A 19,582-nucleotide genomic window follows, 5' to 3' on the forward strand; every position below is an offset into this window, starting at 1 on the left:
AAGATACAAGGGCTTTCTACAGTAATCTACAGCAATCTTCTCGAACACCGTCCCATCAAATTTCAGACAAAAAATTCGAAAAATCGAAAAAGAATCTTTGAAAATAGCTGAAAACCCTAAAAAGGTTTGAACATTTAGCGAAAAATCGAAGAAAAAATCAATTTTTCGTTTTTTTTGTAAATCTTCACATTTCTAGATTCTTAAGTTACTTGGATTCAATTTTTTGAAAATTGAAAAGTCCTCAAATTTGAAAAAATTTCTGAATTTTGAAATTTTTTGAGATTTTTCGAGATTCGAGATTCTTGAATCTATTGGATTCTCAGATTTTCAAATTTTCAAATTTTTGGATTCTTTGGATTTTTTAATTTTTTGGAATTTTAGATTCTCAGATTTTTAGGTTTCTAACTCTTTAGGCCTCAAAATTTATAGTTTCAAATTATCGTTCTTCTCGATTTTGAGAGTTCAAAACCTTTCGATTTTTCGAGAAAAAGTTGATTTTTTCTTCAATTTTTTTTGCAAAATTTTTAGACTTTTTTAGGTTTTTCAGCTGTTTTTGAAGATTCTTTTTCGATTTTTCCGGTTTTTTTGTCTGAAATTCCGTCTGTAATGACGGGAGATTACTGTAGATTACTGTAGAAACCTAATTTTCTCTTTTAGTTTTGTTTTTTGCAAACATAATCACTTAAAAATGCAGATGAAAACTGCTACACAGCGAAATGAGTTTTCTACAGTAACCTACAGTAATCTTCACAAAAACCGTCCCATCAAATTTCAGACAGAAAAAATCGGGAAAATCGAAAACAAATCTTCAAAAAGAGCTGAAAAACCTAAAAAGGTCTAGAAACTTTGCAAAAAAAAATCTCCGAATTTTGAATTCTGACAGTCTCATTTAATTCGTTTTTGAGATTTTTCGAATTTCGAGATTCTTGAATCTATTGGATTCTCAGATTTTCAAAATTTCAGATTTTGGAATTTTAGATTCTTAGATTCATAAATTACCTATCTCTAAAATTTCTCTAATTACCCTCTTTCCAAGCTTCAGATGGCAACGCTCCTCGCCGAACGACTTCAAGTATTTCGATGTCGAATTTCGAGCTTGCCACGTCATCAGCCGCTCAAGGCGTCTCATTCTTCCTGGCATCCGTCACCCTTCAACGAATGGTCGATCTGTTTTATGGAGACTCTCGAGTGCAGATTGATTTGAGAAATTATCAAATTCAAGAGGGAAAAACGCCTGGGAGCACGAGAACTGCTTCGATTCTGACTGATACTCATAGTCATCATACGAATGTTAGTAATATTGGGAGACATCTGGATTGATAGAGGCACAGATGGACAGAAAGGGGTGGAAAATAGGGAAAAATTCCTGAAATTCATCAAAAAATAGCTCAAAATTCACTAAAAATGATCCCAAAAGAGCGATTTTCCACTATTTTAGCCTATGTTTGACTTCAAAAAAGTTTTAAAACCGGAATTCAGGACACACAGACAGGCTTTAGTAGGATTCGATTTTTTACTATTTTAGACCCCAAAAACAAGTATTAATAAACCGTAAATCCGGACATCCGGACACACAGACAGACTTTTAAAAAGATAAACCTTTTCAAATTTCCAGAGAACTACGTCAACTGCCGGCGACTCATCTCGATATGTCTCTCTTGGCGGTGCTGTTGGACAGATTCTCGTCGACGACGTTCCCCAACAAACGAACTCAATGGCTTCTGGATCGACGGCTTCTGCGAAGACGTCGACGACGACGACTACTGGAACGTCTTCAAGTGACATCAGAAGAGATCAACGTGGAATGAGTATGCATAATTCGAATCAGATCAATACTAGAGATGCTTCACAACGAACGGTTTCTGTGGCGGAGACGTCGAGATTCTCGGAGCAGACGTCTTCTACACTGACCTCTTATAAATCGGCACCGCCGATTCCAGAATCAGAGCATCATGGGGAGAGTATTAGTCAACTGGTGGCGAACTCGACGGTTTCGGCGCCAGCTGGTGGGAATGATTCGACACTGAGAGCTGGTATACATCCGGCAGATTTGAAAATGATGGTTGGAAGACATCAAAATAATCAGCCGGCGAATGATCCGTATAGGAATGCACAACGATTTGTGACCAATTTTTTGATTGGTAAGTGTTTTGTTTTCTTGTTTTGGATTGACAAAAGTTTCCAAAAAGATTCGTCTAGTCTGTTTGTTCCAAGGGCCTGGAGGGCCCTTCTAATACATGTTTTACGGTATCTCTAAGAATGAAACAGGAAAAATGAAATCTTGGGATTTCAGATTTTTATTACAATTTGAGAATTCTAGAGTTTTTGATACTTAATTTTTTTTAATTCACAGTATTCTCCTTCAGCCAACCAAGCCTCGATGCCGTACGTCGGTGCGAAACGTCCAAAAACCGATCGAATGTTGGACCTAGTCGGCGATTGGCTCTTTTCGATTGTCAACTCACCATCGAATAGTCAACGTGTCACTGGAAACGATCCTTCGGGACATGGGCATTATAAGAAGAATAATGATGGTGTTTCGGATGGTAAGAGGATTTCTGATTTTCAGGTTTTTTGGATTTTCAGCGTTTTCTGTGACAGATTCTGAGCAGAAATTCAGGGATTTTCGGGCTGATTTTTGAGGTTTTTAGCTGAACAATTCTAAAGGTCTAAGCTCAATTATCTCGATTACTGTAAGAGATAAGAAGAAGCTGTCCACTGATAAAATGTTAGTGATATTATGATAAACATTTTATCAGTTAACAGATTTTTTATATCTCTTACAGGAACCCAGATAATTGAGTTCAAAATGGAACACCACCTGGACACTCACTTTGAGCTCAATTATCTCGGTTACTGTAATAGATATCAAGAAGCTGTCAACTGATAAAATGTTTTTGATAATGTGATAAACATTTTATCAGTTGACAGATTTTTGATATCTTGTATAGGACTTGAAATAAATGAGTTCAAACTTGACAGTATGGAGGCCCTTCTATTACAGGTTTAACGGTAATTTGAAAATCTTTTTTTTTCAATTTTTTTTAAATTGTTAAGCTCAAAATTAGCCACCACCTATACTCGAACTTTGAGCTCAATTATCTCATTTTCTGTGAGAGATATCAAGAAGCTGTCAACTGATAAAATGTTTATCATAATATCACTAACATTTTATCAGTTGACCACTACTGTCAAGTTTGAACTCATTTATCAGCTTCTCGATATCACTTACAGAAATTGAGATAATTGAGCTCAAACTAGAACACCACCTGGACTCTCACTTGGAGCTCAATTATCTGGATTACTGTAAGTGATATCGAGAAGCTGTCAACTAATGAAATTCTTATCATAATATCACCAACATTTTATCAGTTGACAGATTTTCTATATCACTTACAGAAATTGAAATAATTGAGCTCAAAATAGATAACTACCTGGACTCTCACTTTGAGCTCAATTATCTCGATTTATGTAAGAGATATCAAGAAGCTGTCAACTGATAAAATGCTTATCATAATATCACTAACATTTTATCAGCTAATACATTTTTGATAGCTTTCATGGGAACCCAGATAATTGAGCTCAAAAAAAATGTAATAATTTTGTATTTCTGGACTTGAGAAAGTTCGTGGTTTTTCGGACTATCTTCTATTTTCCTGTTTATTTTTCTCCTCTATCTATGCATCTTCTCCCTCTATTTTCCAACCCGTCAAGATGATATGAGTGTGAAATGATTTTGTGATAAGCTTGACTGGTTGTGTGTCCTCTTCGCCGTACTGTGTGTGTGCAAATACACACAGACCGTGAGAGGAAAAAGGTATCAAACTATTTTTCCTTTTTTTTCGTAATTTTTCATATTTTTCGCCTGTTTTTCTGGACCTATTTCTGACTGTTTTAGACCGATTTGGACCAAATTTGGACCAACCAAAGGAGAAGAAGAAGAAGCACGAACTGGTTTGAATTTCAAACGAAAACCAAACAGAAGGCGAAAAGGGAGAAAAGTAAGCGATGAAAATAATGAACAGAGAGAAGATATGACATACATACATAGACAGAAAAATCGAGAGATGCGTATCGGACACCACCAGCAACACGACCAGCAGAAGAAACAACAGTAGCCAACTACCATTTTCGGTGTGATTCGCAATTTTATTCAAGAGAAATAGAGATCGAAAGAAAAAAGGAAACAAGGGAGTGGTGACCGATAGAAACATATACCTCTACCGATTTTCGCGCCCTCCCCCACCCTGATCAACTGGCACTACGTGGATTTTTTTGAATTTGAAGAACACGTCTTCTGAAAATCCAAAGTCAAGGTATTGGAACCGGAAGAAGACGTTATCAAGAGATAAGAAACGCCGAAGATTTGCTGCTCTTTTAAAAATATTCAATGTTTAAAATTTGAATCTCCAGAAGGTTTTTCAGAATGACCCCAATCGCTCCACCGCGACGACGACGCCAGCAGACGTTGTCGTTGAGCGAGGAGCATCATCGACTGAGCTATGATTTCAAGGGTGAGTTTTATATTTGAAAAGTAAGGAATTTTCCGTTTTGGACTATGAGAAATCATCAACTATTCTAGAAGTTTGAAATTCTGAATAACAAGTTGCTCTTTGTCGAATTTCATTATTCTAGCACCAAAAAAACCGGAGATGTAGAAAAGAAACGGCGATGGCCGTGGCCGACGGTCCCACAACTGCAACTACGGTAGCCTAAAAACGCAGAAATTCCAATTTTCAAAAATATGGATTACTCTGTCATTCCGATGTTCCAAAACTCGAAGAATTCCGAGAATCCATTGTTCTGAAAAATTGGAAGATCCTGAAACTCTAAAATATTTGAAATTTTAAATTTTCCCACCATTCCGATTTTTTGGAGTTCTCGAATTTTCGAAAAACTTGGATTATTCTACAAATCCAAAGATTCTGAAATCCAGAAGTATCCTACCTCCCAACTTTTTGAAAATTTGGGAGATTTTGAAATATCGAAATACCTGAAATCCCTGTTTTTTTGTTTATTCCTTCCATTCCGATGTTTGGAAAAATCCGAAATTTTGATTTTCGGAAACCCGGAATATTCAGAATATTAGGAGATTCCGATTTTTGAAAATTCGACAGATCAATTTCTGTACGAAATATGAAAATTGTGTCAACTGATAAAACACTTCTGATATTACGATGAACAATTTATCAATTGACCATTTTTTGATTTTTCACAGGAAATGAGATAAATTGGCTCAAAACTAGGGTGTCTTCTATTGCAGAGTTTTCGGTTTTCAACTTGCGAAAAATGGGAAAACTCGATTTTTCGATTTTCTAATTGTTAAAATAATCATCCAGATCCATTTCAATCACTTTTCAAAAACATTGACAAATTCCAAATATTATAACTTTTGAACTTTTTAAATTTTTATACTTCCCCTATTCTTTTTTCTCCTGTCTCAAGCACCCCAAAATCCTTGGATTGGCTGGGTCAAGTTGATTCCTGTGTGTTTTAGATATACATATTCCGTTTCATCCAATTTTTCGTTCTGCTGTATCTGAAGAGTTTATCCATTGTTCTCTAAACCAAGGCCATTCCATTCCGTTTTTAATCGGTTTTATGGGTTTTTTTGTGGTTTGAGATAAACCGAAACCCAAATCAACAATGTGTGTGTTCTATTCCTGCAGAACTAATTATACCTGAACGCCTCCTTATTAGTACTTTTGTCGAGAATTCGAAATGATGGAGAAAAAAGGAGGAAGAATCAACAGAAACCGACATCATCAGGATGAGGATCCATCCTGAGAATCCGTCTTCTTTCCCTACCAATTATCCATAGAAAATGTGGATGGAGAGAAGAAGACGCTGTCCCTCAGAAACGCATCATCATCATCCGTTTTTCCTTTCCTCATCTTTCTCCCGATTCAACCGGTTATTGACCTTTGATGGGGGGAGGGAGGAGGGAAAAACTGACGGAGAGAGAGGGAGAGGAACAAAACAAACTGAAGCTTTGAGAAGCGGCCGCCGCCGGGCGCCCAGCTCCTCAGGAAAAAAGAAGGAGCACTTCATTTACGGGAGTCACTCTCTTTCCCTTTTTTCTTAGATTATTTATATCGCCCTTTTTGACGGTTTTGGAAAGATTCTAGGGATTTTTGGAGTCTGAAATCCTGAAAGTGATTTTATGAGATTCCAGAAATTCGATACCTTAGCGTTTCCTGAAGTCTGAAACTTTAGGATTCAGATCATAAGGTTTTTTGAAATCTTCCAGGAGTCTAGATTCAGCATTCTCTAGGATAGAATTGGATTCCTAGATGACAGGTTCTTTGACTTTTAGGCCTGTCCCCTCAAGATTTCCTAGATATTTTGGAAGTTTCGGGAAATCTGGATGTTTTGAAAATTTTTTGTTCTAGAGATCCTAGCTGGTAGATTCCATTGGTATAAGATCCGGAAATTTGAGTTCTGGAATCTCAATTTTTGTAATCCCAATCTTGGATCCTATGGATCTTAGATCATATGAATCCTAGACCTTTTGAATCCAAAATTCTATGAACCCGAGAATCTATAATTTCGAAGTTTTACGATTTCAAGATTCTGTGATATCTAGATTCTTCAGATCCTATAAATGCTAGATCCCATGATTTCTAGATCTTATGAATTCTAGATTTTATGAATCCTAGGTCCTATGAATATTAGATCTTATGGATCCTAGATCCTATGGATCCTAGATCATATGGATCCCAGGCATCCTTGCTTCTAAGAATCTTCAGAATCCTAGTTCTCAAAAATCTTAAGAATCTCATAAACCCTAAATCCTACAAATCTTAGGTTCTATTAATCCTAGATCCTGTGAATCCTAGAATCTACGATTTCGAATTTTTAAAATTTCAAGATTCTATGAGTTATAGATCTTTGAATCCTAGATTCTATTAATTTTCTATCTCAACGTTTCTTAATGCATCCTAGATCTTATGATTTCTTCAAGATTTTACGATTTTTAGATCCTATGAATCCTAGATCCTCTCCTTTCGTCATTTTACTCCCAACTCAACGAAAATATCTCACTCCAGATGCTCTGAAACAACAATGCAACATCATCACCACCTCCATCACTACCCACCCATCCCCCGTCCAGTGACGCCTTCAACCCCAGCGACGTCTTCAACCTTGAATCCTCCACCAGTTCCTCAGCCATTTTCCGTTCAGCTAAATGAAGTGGTCGCCAGGTTCACTTCAAAGCTATTGTTCTTAAGAGAGCCTTCTGGAGCTCCGCCCGTTGCTCATTCTTATCTGTCAAATCATGCAGGACCATCCGGTATTCAGGAGGATTTGAATCATAGTAAGAATTCCATTGTCTGCAAAATGGTTTCGAAAATATAATGGAAACCGAGTTCTCCTTATTTTTCCCAGTTTGAGAGGATTACGGTATAATACCCCCAGCTAAGACGGTCACCAAACAATAGGCTCTGACCCCCCGCCTTCCTTCTTTGCACTTCAATATATCAGTTCTAAATAATTTTGGAACAACTTTTGACATTTTGTGACAAAATTTTCGGGAAATGACACTGAATCGCTTAAACAGCACACACACACACACCTATATATGATATATTTATTGGAAATGGTTGAACAGCAAACAAAGGAAAGGCACAATAGGAAGCAGCTTCTATGGGGCTGCATATATTGCCTACCTGTCACTGACTCCCCATACGACAAAATAAATTCCGTATTTTATTCGGAAAAATTGAATTCCAAATGAGCAATGGACGATCCGACGAGCTCGGCGTGGAAACGATGGCTGTTTCGAATGTCTCGCACGGATTCCAGTGAGTTCGGAAATTGTTCAAATCGATATGTGTGTCTGTTTGTCCAGATATTATGGATTCTAGATCCTATGGATTCTAGATTCTATAGATTTTGGGCCACGGGGATCTTAGATCCTATGGATGCTAGATCCGATGGATCTTAGATCCTATGGGCCCTAGATCCTATAGATGCTAGATCTTATAGCTGCTAGATCCAATGGATCCAGGATCCTACGGATTCTTAGGCCTATAGATCATAGATCCAATGGATCCAGTACATTCTAGACCCTGTTAAATCTTAGATTCTGCTGGGTGCTGAATCCGATGGATTCTAGGATCCTATGGTACCTAGACCCCAAAAATCATAGATCTTAAATTCGACCTCCTACGGATTTGAAATTCTATGGATCCTAGATCCTAGAACTTCTAAATCTCAAGGATCCTAGACCCTATGGATCCTCGATTCTATAGATTATATATCTTATTGATTCTAGATCCTATGAATCCTAGATCCTGAGAGTCCTAGATGCTAAGCATTCTAGATCATATTGACTCTCGAGTCTATGGTTCCTATAGATTCTAGGTCGTTGATCCTAAGGATTTTATGGATTTTAGATTCTATAAATATTAGGTTCCTATAAATCCTTTAAATCCAAAAAATCTAAAATTTCAAATCGAATAATTCCCACTAATTGAAAACCCAACTCTTGGTCATCCGGACACACAGACCACCGATCTTTGAGCACAACTAGATCATAAATATACCCATATAAAGAGGGCTCGAAAGATCACAGCTTGACATGTATGTGGTGCCCGTATGAGCACACATACACACACACAGCACACGTGCGGTAAATCACCGCAGAGCAACAGCAGCGGCTCTTCTCCTCACAAACATGTCATCTTTCGCTTTTCTTGGTGGGATGGAATACCGTATTGTTTGTTCATTTGTTCGATTTGTGGCACACCGAGGAATGAAGAAGAGAGAAAGAGAAACAAAGAAGGACTAACTTCCTACTCTTTTTCTGTGTACTAGCAACACCTCTTCTAGCAGCGGCAGAGCACAAAAAACATCAATAATGCTCTTCTAGGTAAGCTGGAAATGCTCAAAATCAGCGCTAGATCTAAAAGATTGCTCAGCTCTAGGCAAGCTGGAAATGCTGAAAATTATCTCTCTATCAGATTGCTCATCTAAACCGCCAATACGGTATCATCATATCCACCGAACGAATGAATTCCTTTCCTCCTCTGACTATAAAACAGTTTTCACTTTGCATGCATAATGTATAATGCTGCCATCCATATATACCTCTTTTCCTCTTCTGGTCACTCCCTAACCCATTCCGTCATTGACTATAATCGTTGGGGTTTCCGCCTCGATTACGGTTATATGCTGTGGTTGCTAAGGGAGGAAGAGGAAGAAGAGGAACCAGTTATTCCAATAGAGAATAATATCCTGGAAATTCGGTTTTTCGAATTCTGGTGACTATATACTGGATCATCAGTTTGAATGGATGTTGGTTGGTGAGTTATGCAAAAAAAACCTATTCTTTGTTTAAGTAGCTCCACCGCCATATAAAAAGTCTATCGGACTAGATACAGTACCCCGGACTATCGTCATAAATACAGTACCCGAGACAAAATGGCGTATTTTGACATTTACATTAAAATACAATTTTCTTTGAAATCCTAAAGAAGTAGTCCCAAATTTTCAGATTTTGTTTTGAAAATTTCAGAATGTACTAAACAAAAATAGCGCTTCATTTTTGTAGTTGACAACTTTTTGTAGCTTTTCTAGTTTTTGAGCTATGCGCCTTTAAAAAGGGTGCTGCCTTCTGGCCGCTACATGTATTTTTAAAAGCGCACATCTCAAAAAACAAGAACATAACGGAAAAGTGGTCAACTACAAAAATGAAGCTTTAAATTTGTTTAGTATGCTCTGAAATTTTCAGAAAAAATCGTATAAGTTTTGGACCACTTTTTTGGGACTCCAAAGTTGACTATTTTCAGTGAAAAAAACTAGATTGTTAGATTTTTTTCCGGGTACTGTAGCCTCACAAAATTGAGTCGCTTTTTGAAAAAAAAAACTGAGTGAACTGTCGCATGCAGTTCTTTTTTGGAATCTACCGTAAAACCTGTATCAAGCGGGTCTGTTTAATATAAAGGTCCCCCTAATAGAAACCCTCCTGAAATACTTTGGAACAATAGAAGCGCCGGTCCTTCTAATACAGATATTACAGTATACAGCTTCAAGCCCAAAAAGAAGGGATACTGGTACCCGCTTTGAAAATCCTTTTTTTTTTGAAAATCCATATTTCTAATCGATTTAGCTTGTAAAACCTAGAACTCGATAAGCTTCTAAAATCCCCACATTTTGGAATCTTGGGATTCTCAGTATGCGCCTTTAAGCAGGCCAAATGAGCCAATGCTGCTGCTCGTCACTGTCAACAGTAATTCGTCATCAGTTAGTTCGTTAGTTTTTCCACTGGAAAAATGAAAACTAATCTATTCGCTCTGTTTGTTTTGGAAAAAGATTCATCAGTGAGCTAGCTTTCTACCATTGACTTCTCGATTTTGAAACTAAATATTTCAAAATGCAAGAATCATCTGACCTTCGTTTCCTATTTTGTACCAGTTTCCATCTGTAAACCGAAAAAAAAGGTTTTTTTAACCCCGAGAAACATATATTTTATCGTTTTTACCCGAATAAAAGTGTGTCATGTTTCAAGTTTCCAAACATTTCGATAGGTTTCGAAATTTCGAAATTTACAGTTGCCTTGAAAGTGAATCAAGTGTACTGTGTTACCTTGAAATTTGCAAAGAAAGTTTTTGAAAAGTTTTCTAATGAACTGAAAGTCCAGTTTGCTCAGATTTGCATACTTTTAGACTCCAAAATTTGGAAAATTAGAGTTTCTGAACCCCAGAATCCTGAAACTGCGATTTTATCGATTTTTGAGAGTCTGAAAATTTGAACGTCTTCTGAGCTACTTTGAAACTAGCAGTCGACTTCCTAGAAATTTCGAAATTCCGAAATTCACAGTTACCTTGAAAACGAACCGAACCATTCATGTGTGGATCTCCATCCCATTCCATTCCAAGTGTACTGTGTCATCGTTCCTCTCCTCCTCTCCTTTTTTATTCATTCCTTTTGTCAAAACATTTTTGGCATTGACAGAGAGAAAAAATGGAAAAGGCGCCCTTTTTTGGCCCTTTTTGCGGTGGTTATATTATACATTGCATTTTTCCTTCTTTCCGGCTTCTTCCTCTTTTTTTGGAACGTTTTTTGAGGAAGTTGCTCATTTTTTGGACTTGATTGATGGTTAATTTGAAGCGAAAATTTGGAATTTTCTCTTCAAAATTAGAGATTCTCAAGTCTACATTTTTTTTAAATACAACAGAAAAAGTTTCTAACTCAAAAAATGTTAGTTCTGACTATTTTTAGCTCAAAAATGGTTTAATTACTTTTTCACCCCAAAAAAAAAACGCCATGCTTCAGCTATAGCTATTTTTCAGCTCGAAAATCGGCTAAGAAACTCTGAAATTTTTGAATTTTTAAACTCAAAATTGAAGCTTTTCCAGTCGAACTTTTTAATAGAAAAAGTCTGAAAATTACTATTTTCAACCTAATCGTCGATTTCAACCATTTTTTGTCTATAAAAAAGGCCAAAATTGACTTTTTTCAACCTGAAAATCCACCACTTTTTGGCTCAAAAATACCTAATTTTCACTATTGTTTCCCCTTAAAAACAGCTACCGTAAACACTCTAATAGAATGCCACCCGGACCGTCTACTTTGAGCTTAAATGTCTCACTTCTTTCGAAAGATATCAAAACGTTGTCAACTGATAAAATGCTTATCATGATACCAGCAACATTTCCTTTGTTAACCACTTTTTGATATCTCTCCCAGAAAATGAGATAAAGGGTCTCAATTATGACGATTCGGGTGGCGTTCTATTAGAGTGTTTACGGTATTTTATACTTTAAAATTCCTTTTTTTCGATTTTCTAGTAGGTATAAAACCCATTTCCCTCTCTCTCGTAGTCTATTTATTTGCTTTCTCACTCGCTTATTATACATATATACCGTCAGAATAGAATGATTATTATAATAGAGAGGAAACGAGAAAAATAGGAACACACAATAGAAGAAATAGAGAAAGACGGTAGTCTTCTCTATTTGAGGTTTAGAATGAAAAACGAAACAAGTTTTGACAAGAAATGGGGAGAGAGATTGAGAGAAAGAGAGAGACGCAGAGAAAGAGAGATTAGTTCACTTTTTTTCCCTCTCTCTCTTGAAAACTTTGGATTTTTCCATACTCCCTCTCTTATGAGTTTTTGGGAATTGCGAAATTTTTTATTTTTTTCATTTTTTGAAAGAGAAGTCTTCCTGTTGCTAGGCACTGGAAGAGACACACCTGGATGCCTCTTTTTTCATTTTTTTCGTTTTTTTTAGAAAAAAAAATAAAAAAAGACAAAACTTGAGTTTTTTCTAAAATTCTGGAATTTAGGATTTTTTTAAGTTCTAAGAATCCAAATTTTTTGGATTCCGAATTTGGAAATTTTGAAACTCTGAGACTCCAGAGTTTTAAAATTCTGAGATTCTTCAATTTTCAAGTTCTCCACTTTTCAAATTCTCATATTTGATTTTTCAATTTTTAATTTTTCGATTCTTGAGCTCTGAAAATTAGAAATTTTGAAATTTGGGGTTATTTTTGAAAATTGGTTATTTTTTAATTTTTCAGGGTCTCAAATTCTATATTTTCAGATATTCAGATTCTTAGACTCTGAGATTCAATTTCCAGAAATTTTCAAAGTTTTGAGGCTTTCAGATTTGTAGTTATACAGTTTCTTCAAATTCTGAAACTTCAATATTTTGAAATTCTTCAATATGTAAAAATTCTGAGATTCTGAAATTCTTAAGTTATTGAATATCGAGATCCTATGATTCTGAAATTCCAAGATCCTCAGATTTTCAAACGCTTTGGATTCTGAGGTTCTGAAACATTGAAATCTTAAAAATATGAAATCCTGAGATTCTGAAATTTCGGAATTCTTGAATTCTGAAATTCCCAGATTCAGGAAACCTGATGTTCTGAAATTTTGATATTCTGAGATTCTGAAATTCCGGAATTGTAGAATTTTGATATTCTGAGATTCTTGTATACTGAGATTTTAGGATCCTGAAATTTCGAAATTTTGGAATTCTGAGATTCTCAACTTCTGTGATACCGAGATTCTAAGATTCTGATATTCTGAGATTCTGAAATTTTTGGATACCCAGATTCTAGGATACTGAAATTCAGAAATTTTGAGTTTCTGAATTTCTGATATCCAGAAATTTCGAAATTCTAAAATTCAGAAATTAAGGGATCCTGAGATCCTGCGATTCCGAGATTCTTCGAATTCTAAAATTCTAACCTTCATCTTCTTCCTCTCATTATTATCTAGAACGCCTTCTAAACGTCTTCTTCAGTAGTACAACGACCGTCTCGAAACCCCCATCTCGTCGTCCACCACCCCGGGGCCATTCGTGCCCCGGACGACACCCAGATGACCAACAACGTCTTCTGAATTCTTCTGAAAAGAAGAATTCGAAAAAGAAGCATCGAAAACGTTCTCTAATCCAAGAATTCGCTTTGGTGAATAACTTGAATCCTCTATGGGGATCACAACCATTTCTAGCACTTCAGAATGCGGATTTGTGTATGTTTGGTAACAGAAAATGGGGGGATAAAATGGGCAAAAAGGCTTAAAATCCAATAAAATCGAGCATAAAATCCACAAAAATGAGTTTAAACAGGAAAATTCAATAAAAATGATCAATAATCTCCTGAAAAATCCTTCTGAAACCTTTGATTTTTTCCAGATGTGATATCCGGCTTATCACTACATTCGGTTGATTTGGACGATATTCCTGATGCGATGAGTCCAATGATGGGACGATCCGATAGTAGTGCAGTACTCGGAAGTACTGCACACAGTGCTGTGGGCAGGAGGAAAAGTGTTGGTGAGTTTTTTTTGGATTTGAAGTTGAGGTACTGTAGGTACAGTAATCCAAAAACTATACCGAAAAATGTGAAAATTCTAGGGTTACTGTAGGTACAGTTGTCCAAAAAAAAGAAAGGTAGGATATTGTAGCTACAGTAATCTTTGAAAACGAAAATGGTTACGGTCACATTCGGAACCACGGTAATCCTAGATGGGCAAAGCCCTCGAAATTTCAAAAATCGGGTTACTGTAGATTTTGAAATTCTGAAATTACACTCGAAAAAATAATTTAAAGCTCAAGGATTACTGTACAGTTTAAAACTACAGTAATCCTATTCAGTCTTGAAACATTGAATTTAGATTTGTGGTTACGGTAGCTAAAGTACTCAAAAAAATGACTCCATCAAAAACTTCATTGAAAAATCGGAAATCTTTGGATACTGTGGCTACAGTAATCCCCACACTTTCCAAATTTCAAATTTGTTTTACTTGTCCCACAGTAGGCTAAGCCGACGAACTTTCATAATTCGCATTCTGTGGATTGCTGTACCTACATCATCCAAAACTTCATGCTAAAGTAGCGTGGATTACTGTAACTTTGAAAACTTTGAGTTTTCCCAAGCTCACAGTAATCCTATTTTGATTACGGTGGGTACAGTCCTTAAATATCAAATCTCCGCCTGATTACTGTGGGTGCAGTAATCCTCGAAAAATCTAGATTTCCGTTTTGTTAAGAGCATCTGGCATCGGTAGCTGCTGTACTTTAAAATTTGAAAATACCGCTTTCCTTGAAAATCGAGGATCTTGAATACTATTAGGTTGGCAGGAAAATAACTGTCCCTTGTTTTAGTTGTGAATAATACAAAAGCAGGATTAATCCAAGATTAGCATTATGCACCGTCGTGGTCCACGACATGTTGGCAATGTTCAGATAACTTGTGGATACAATACCTTCAAAAGCCAGCTAGCCGCGAATCAAAGTATTCATTTTTTCCTGTTTTTCACATAAATAGTGCAAATTTTCGTATTCTCTAGATGAGGTTGTATCTCTCCGAATATCCAATAATCTGATAGAGCTCAGTCGGGACTATAAGTAGGTGAGGGAGAACGGTCCCGCTGAAGCTGCTCAGGTCTGACTTGACTGCAGGTAAAAAATGAAAAAAACCTCATGTTCACGGAAAGTCACGCCGTACCTGAGCCGCTTTGGCTGGACGGTTCTCCTTTACCCCCGTTAAAGACCTGATTCAGCTCTATCAGATCATTAGTTATTCAAAAGTATACGACGTCATCTGGAGCTTAAGAACTTTAACACAATTGATGCCTGAAAAAATGGACTGGAGGGATACTTTGACTTGCCACTAGCGTGCTTTTGAAGGGATGGTACCCACGAGTTACCTGAACATTGCCAGCATGTTGTGGATCACGACGGTGCATATTGCTAATTCTGGATTATTCTTGTGTTTGTGTTATTTACTAATAAAAAAATGGACAGTTACTTTCCTTCCAACCTAATATACAGTAGTCTGTACCTACAGTAATCCGAAAAAATGACTTTTGAAAACTAGCCAAAAAACCATGGATTACTGTACTTTTGATATTTCAAAGTTTCCAAGACTACAGTAAAAGTTGTTCAATTTTCTTAATTCGACTTCCCGAAAAAAGGAAGATTACTGTATCTACAGTACCAAACCGAGTGGATTACTGTACTTTGAAAAATAAAAAAGCCTACAATAACCTAAAAACTTTCAGGAAGCTCGTGCTCTTCGGTTGCTGGCGAATCCGATGTGATGAGTTCGACGTCGACAGCCGGAGGTCATTCTCAGAAGCATTCCAATGATTTAGTGGATGGAATCATTGCTGGAAGAGCGGCCGCCCTGGCCTCCCTTATCAGAATAATCACATCGAAATCGTCAAATGAGAAAATTCCAAACGGACAGCTAGCCAATTTCTATGCTACAGTATTCCAGTGTCTAGTGGAGAAGGAGCGAGTAATGCTGTGTACTTTGTTCTATTACGGAAGGAATTTGTTCCGTTTGGGATTGCCTGGCATCGAAAGTCTTCTTCCACACTTTTTGTTCGCTTTGGATATTGTGATGATTGAAAGTTCGAAACTACGATTGCATCCGTCTATTTCGGAAGTTGAAATCCGAAGAGCATGTCTCAGAGCACTGTCTTCGGTGATTTGTTGGCCGACGACGTTTGGGATGAGCAAGATTCCACGTAAGTCAAAGAAACCGAAAAAATCTGGAAATCTAGAAACCTGGGAATCTAGAAATCTGGAAATATAAACATCTGGAAATCCGGAAATCTGAGATTCTGGAATTTGGAAATCTAAAAATTTGGAAATCTAGAAACCTGGAAATCTAGGAAATCTAAGAAATCTAGGAAATCTAGGAATCTGGAAATCTAGAAATCGGAAATTCGTAATACGGAATTTCAGGATTTTCAGAATTTCCAAATACTCAGAAATCTGAAAATGCCGGAATTCGGAAATTTAGAAATTCAGAAATTTCAAAAATTCAAAAATTTAAAAATTCAGTAATTCCGAAAATTTCAAAATTCAGACATCAGATATTCTGAAATTTGAAAATTCAGAAAATTAGAAATTCGGAAATTCTGGAATTCGAAAATTTCCAAAGTTCTGGGATTTGGAAGGTCCAGAATTCTAAAATTCCGAAATCCTGACGTTATCAAATTTAGAAATAATGAAATTCTGAAGTACATATTTTTCCAGAAATCGCCGAAGCAGCAGGTCTCAAATCCAACGCCACCACCTACCTCCACCTCAGATCGCGCATTTTCAAAACGCTAATGTTCAGTGTTCGAAACGAAACAGATCCAACGAATCTGCATATTGCACTAGCTCTTTGTGCAGTGTTGGTCGAAGAGAGTTGTCAATTCGATTTGGGTCTGAATGAGGAACAAACCAAAGAGATGATAAGAATCTCAACAACGGCGTCGAGTTCTGGACAACCGGAGAAAGGGTTGTGTGCGTCGATTGTGAGAGGAGTCTTATCAGCGATTTGTGACAAATTCGGGAGGATCGAAACGATTGATCACTCGACGGCACTCGCGATTATTGATGTGTTGAATTGTATCAGTCATGTACATCATACTGTACTTTTTAACAATAGTAAGTTTTTGGATTTCCGGGTTTTTTCGGTTCCAAAAGGATTCTGAAGTATCACGATGAATTCTGAAGCCGTTTGAAGGATTTTGAAAAATTCTAAATGTCTCCAACAAGTTCTGAAGCTGTTTAGAGGATTCTGAAAACCATTTCAGAGAACCGCAAAGTATTCTAAAGGATGCTGAAGGATTCTGAACGCTCCTCAAGGATTTTAAAAGATCCTTGAATATTCTGGGAGTTTCTAGAGGATCCCAGAGGATTCCAGAAGAATCTAGAGGATTCTGAAGACATGTAGACCATTCTAGAAAACCACATAGCGCCCTAGATGATTCTGAAGGATCCAGAAGGATCCTGAAAGCTCGTAAAGGGTTCTGAAAAGGATTCACGAGGTCTCTTAAAGCTTCTGAAGGATTTTAAAGGTCTCTGAATTGCTCTGGATACTTCTAAAAGTTTTTAGAGGATTCTGAATGATTCTAGACAGTTCAAGAAGTTTCTGAAATAATTCTAGATTTCTGGAAAAATGCCCCTAACCCCCGTTTCATATGTTTCAGTGGACGTGTCAACTGGTACGCTGGTCATCGCCTCCCTATGCCGATTCATCGAACAGCAGCTCAGCAAACCGCCTCCAATGCACTCAAAGGATCTTCATTCGACGGTGAGTAATGGTTGTTGGGCATCGGGAAAGATTCTGAAGGATTCTGGAGAATTCTAGAGCCTTCTAACAACTTCAAAATGATGCTACAGGATTCTGAAAGATTCTGGAGGCTTTTAAACTATTCTGAAGGATTCTGAAAGTCTCTGGCGGTCTCTAAAGGATTCTAGAGAAGCTCAGAGGATTCTAGAAAATTCTAGAGGCTTCTAGAGCATTATGAAGGATTCTGGAAGTTTCAAGAGGTGTCTAGGAGCTTCTGGAGGATTCTAGAGGACTTTAAAGGCTTCTGGAAGGCTCTGAAGATTTCTGGGAGATTCTAGAGGATTCTAAAAGCTTCTAGAGGTGTCTAGAGAATTCTAAAAACTCTTAAAGGATTCTAGAAGTGTATGGAAGATTCTGAAGGGGCTAGATGATGCTGGAGGCTTCTGGAAGATTCTAGAGGATTTTAGAGGATTCTGGAGGATCATAAGGGAGCCTGAAAGGCTCTAGGCTTTCATGGAGGATTCTACAGGATTCTGGAAGATTCTGAAATATTCTAAAGGATTCTGAAGAGATCTAGATGATGCTGGAGGCTTCTGGAAGATTCTAGAATACTCTAGAAGATTCGGACGGATTCTGAAGGGTTCTCGAGTATTCTAATGTATTCTGGAGACTCAAAACCCAACATTATGATACTCCAGGTTGTCGCCGCTTACAACGCTGTCGCTGTCTGGCTGACTGCGTCTCCACTTCTCGCAGAATGCGTTGGCGTGCTCGGAACGGTTTGTGACGTCATCCAGCTGGGAGTTACAGGAAGTAAATCTGTGAGTTTTTCTTCTTTTTTTGGAGGACAATTTGGCGGGAACTTGTATTAAAAACGATAGCTTTTTAGCTCAAAAAGCACTAGCTCAAAATAAAACCATCAAAAACAATCCCGATTTTGTCAGAACTGTTTTATACTTGTAGGGTCCTAAATGACCCTAAAAGGAACAGATTTTTTACCCCAATTTAAAAATTTTGCAGAGCCCAGACGTCCAAAAGTCTCGAGACACGGCGAAGCCAAAAGCAGCGAGTCAGAGAGTTCTCGAAGCGGCAGAAGCACTGATGTACACACTGTTCTGTGTGGTTGGACGAAAACCGGGACCATTGAGAGATGAGCAACGACTGGTGCACAAGTATGGAGCCGAGAGGATCAAATTGTCGAAATTCTTGCATGTTCTGGTTAATGGGGATACGTTGCTGTCACTTCATGAAGCATCGCATATTGATGAAATTCCGTCGGGTGAGGATTTTTTAAATTATTTGTATTGTTGAAATTTCCGGGAAAAATCATCCAGAGAAAGACCGATTGCTGTAGAAGGTCCCACAACGACGACTACCGTGACCTAGGAATTTTATCGATTTTTAGATTGTTTTTAGGTCATGACCTAGATTTTTCTAGGTCATGACCTAGAATTTGTTAGGTCATGACCTAGTTCTTTTTTAGGTCATGACCTAGATTTTTTAGGTCATGACCTGGATTTTTCTGGGTCATGACTTAGATTTTTTTAGGCCATGATCTAGGTTTTTTTAGGGCATGACCTAGATTTTTAAGGTCATGACCTAGATTTTACTAGGTCACAGCCTAGATTTTTTTAGGTTATGACCTAGATTTTTCTGGGTCATGACCTAGATTTTTCTCGAGGATTTTTTTGTCAATTGGAAGTGCAGTTTACACGAATTCTTATAAAACTCGGGCGGTATCACAAACTGCTCGCCAATCGATTTCGGTTGCTGTGGACGTGTGGGCGTGTTGGGTCCTAAAAAAATCTTTGTTTCTGTCTGTTTGGCCGGATGTCCATTTTGGAATTTTTTTCTTTCGCCTTGTGGCTCATCCTTGGAGCTCCTCCGGCGCTTCAAACACCTGGCTTTTGATGTATTGTCTCCTTACGCCTGTAGCTCTTTTCATTTTAAAAAAGTTTGCCTGCCTGCCTGGCTGCCCAGATGTCCACCACAACCAAATTATTATCACCTCACCAATAAACCCCCCCAAAACAAAAAATCCAAACTT

The 19,582-nt window shown here is 37.4% G+C and overlaps 2 protein-coding genes across 2 annotated transcripts in view; both read left to right on the top strand.

Annotated features, from left to right (window-relative positions):
- Positions 1 to 4,506, top strand: part of CBG11126 — a gene marked incomplete at both ends in the record, with an annotated part of 9,100 nt that extends 4,594 nt beyond the window's left edge. The window contains 4 exons of the mRNA XM_045242016.1: positions 1,043 to 1,290; positions 1,616 to 2,141; positions 2,367 to 2,587; positions 4,426 to 4,506. Coding sequence (XP_045094459.1) covers positions 1,043 to 1,290; positions 1,616 to 2,141; positions 2,367 to 2,587; positions 4,426 to 4,506 — 1,076 coding nt within the window. The remainder of the gene's footprint in view (positions 1 to 1,042; positions 1,291 to 1,615; positions 2,142 to 2,366; positions 2,588 to 4,425) is intronic.
- A 2,559-nt stretch (positions 4,507 to 7,065) lies between these two features.
- CBG11128 overlaps positions 7,066 to 19,582 on the top strand; it is a gene marked incomplete at both ends in the record, with an annotated part of 19,450 nt that continues 6,933 nt past the window's right edge. The window contains 8 exons of the mRNA XM_045242017.1: positions 7,066 to 7,318; positions 13,235 to 13,498; positions 13,653 to 13,793; positions 15,524 to 15,994; positions 16,509 to 16,907; positions 17,453 to 17,556; positions 18,234 to 18,356; positions 18,556 to 18,814. Coding sequence (XP_045094460.1) covers positions 7,066 to 7,318; positions 13,235 to 13,498; positions 13,653 to 13,793; positions 15,524 to 15,994; positions 16,509 to 16,907; positions 17,453 to 17,556; positions 18,234 to 18,356; positions 18,556 to 18,814 — 2,014 coding nt within the window. The remainder of the gene's footprint in view (positions 7,319 to 13,234; positions 13,499 to 13,652; positions 13,794 to 15,523; positions 15,995 to 16,508; positions 16,908 to 17,452; positions 17,557 to 18,233; positions 18,357 to 18,555; positions 18,815 to 19,582) is intronic.

The sequence above is a fragment of the Caenorhabditis briggsae genome (assembly GCF_000004555.2).
Source record: "Caenorhabditis briggsae complete genome, chrII, whole genome shotgun sequence".
NCBI lineage: Eukaryota > Metazoa > Nematoda > Chromadorea > Rhabditida > Rhabditidae > Caenorhabditis > Caenorhabditis briggsae.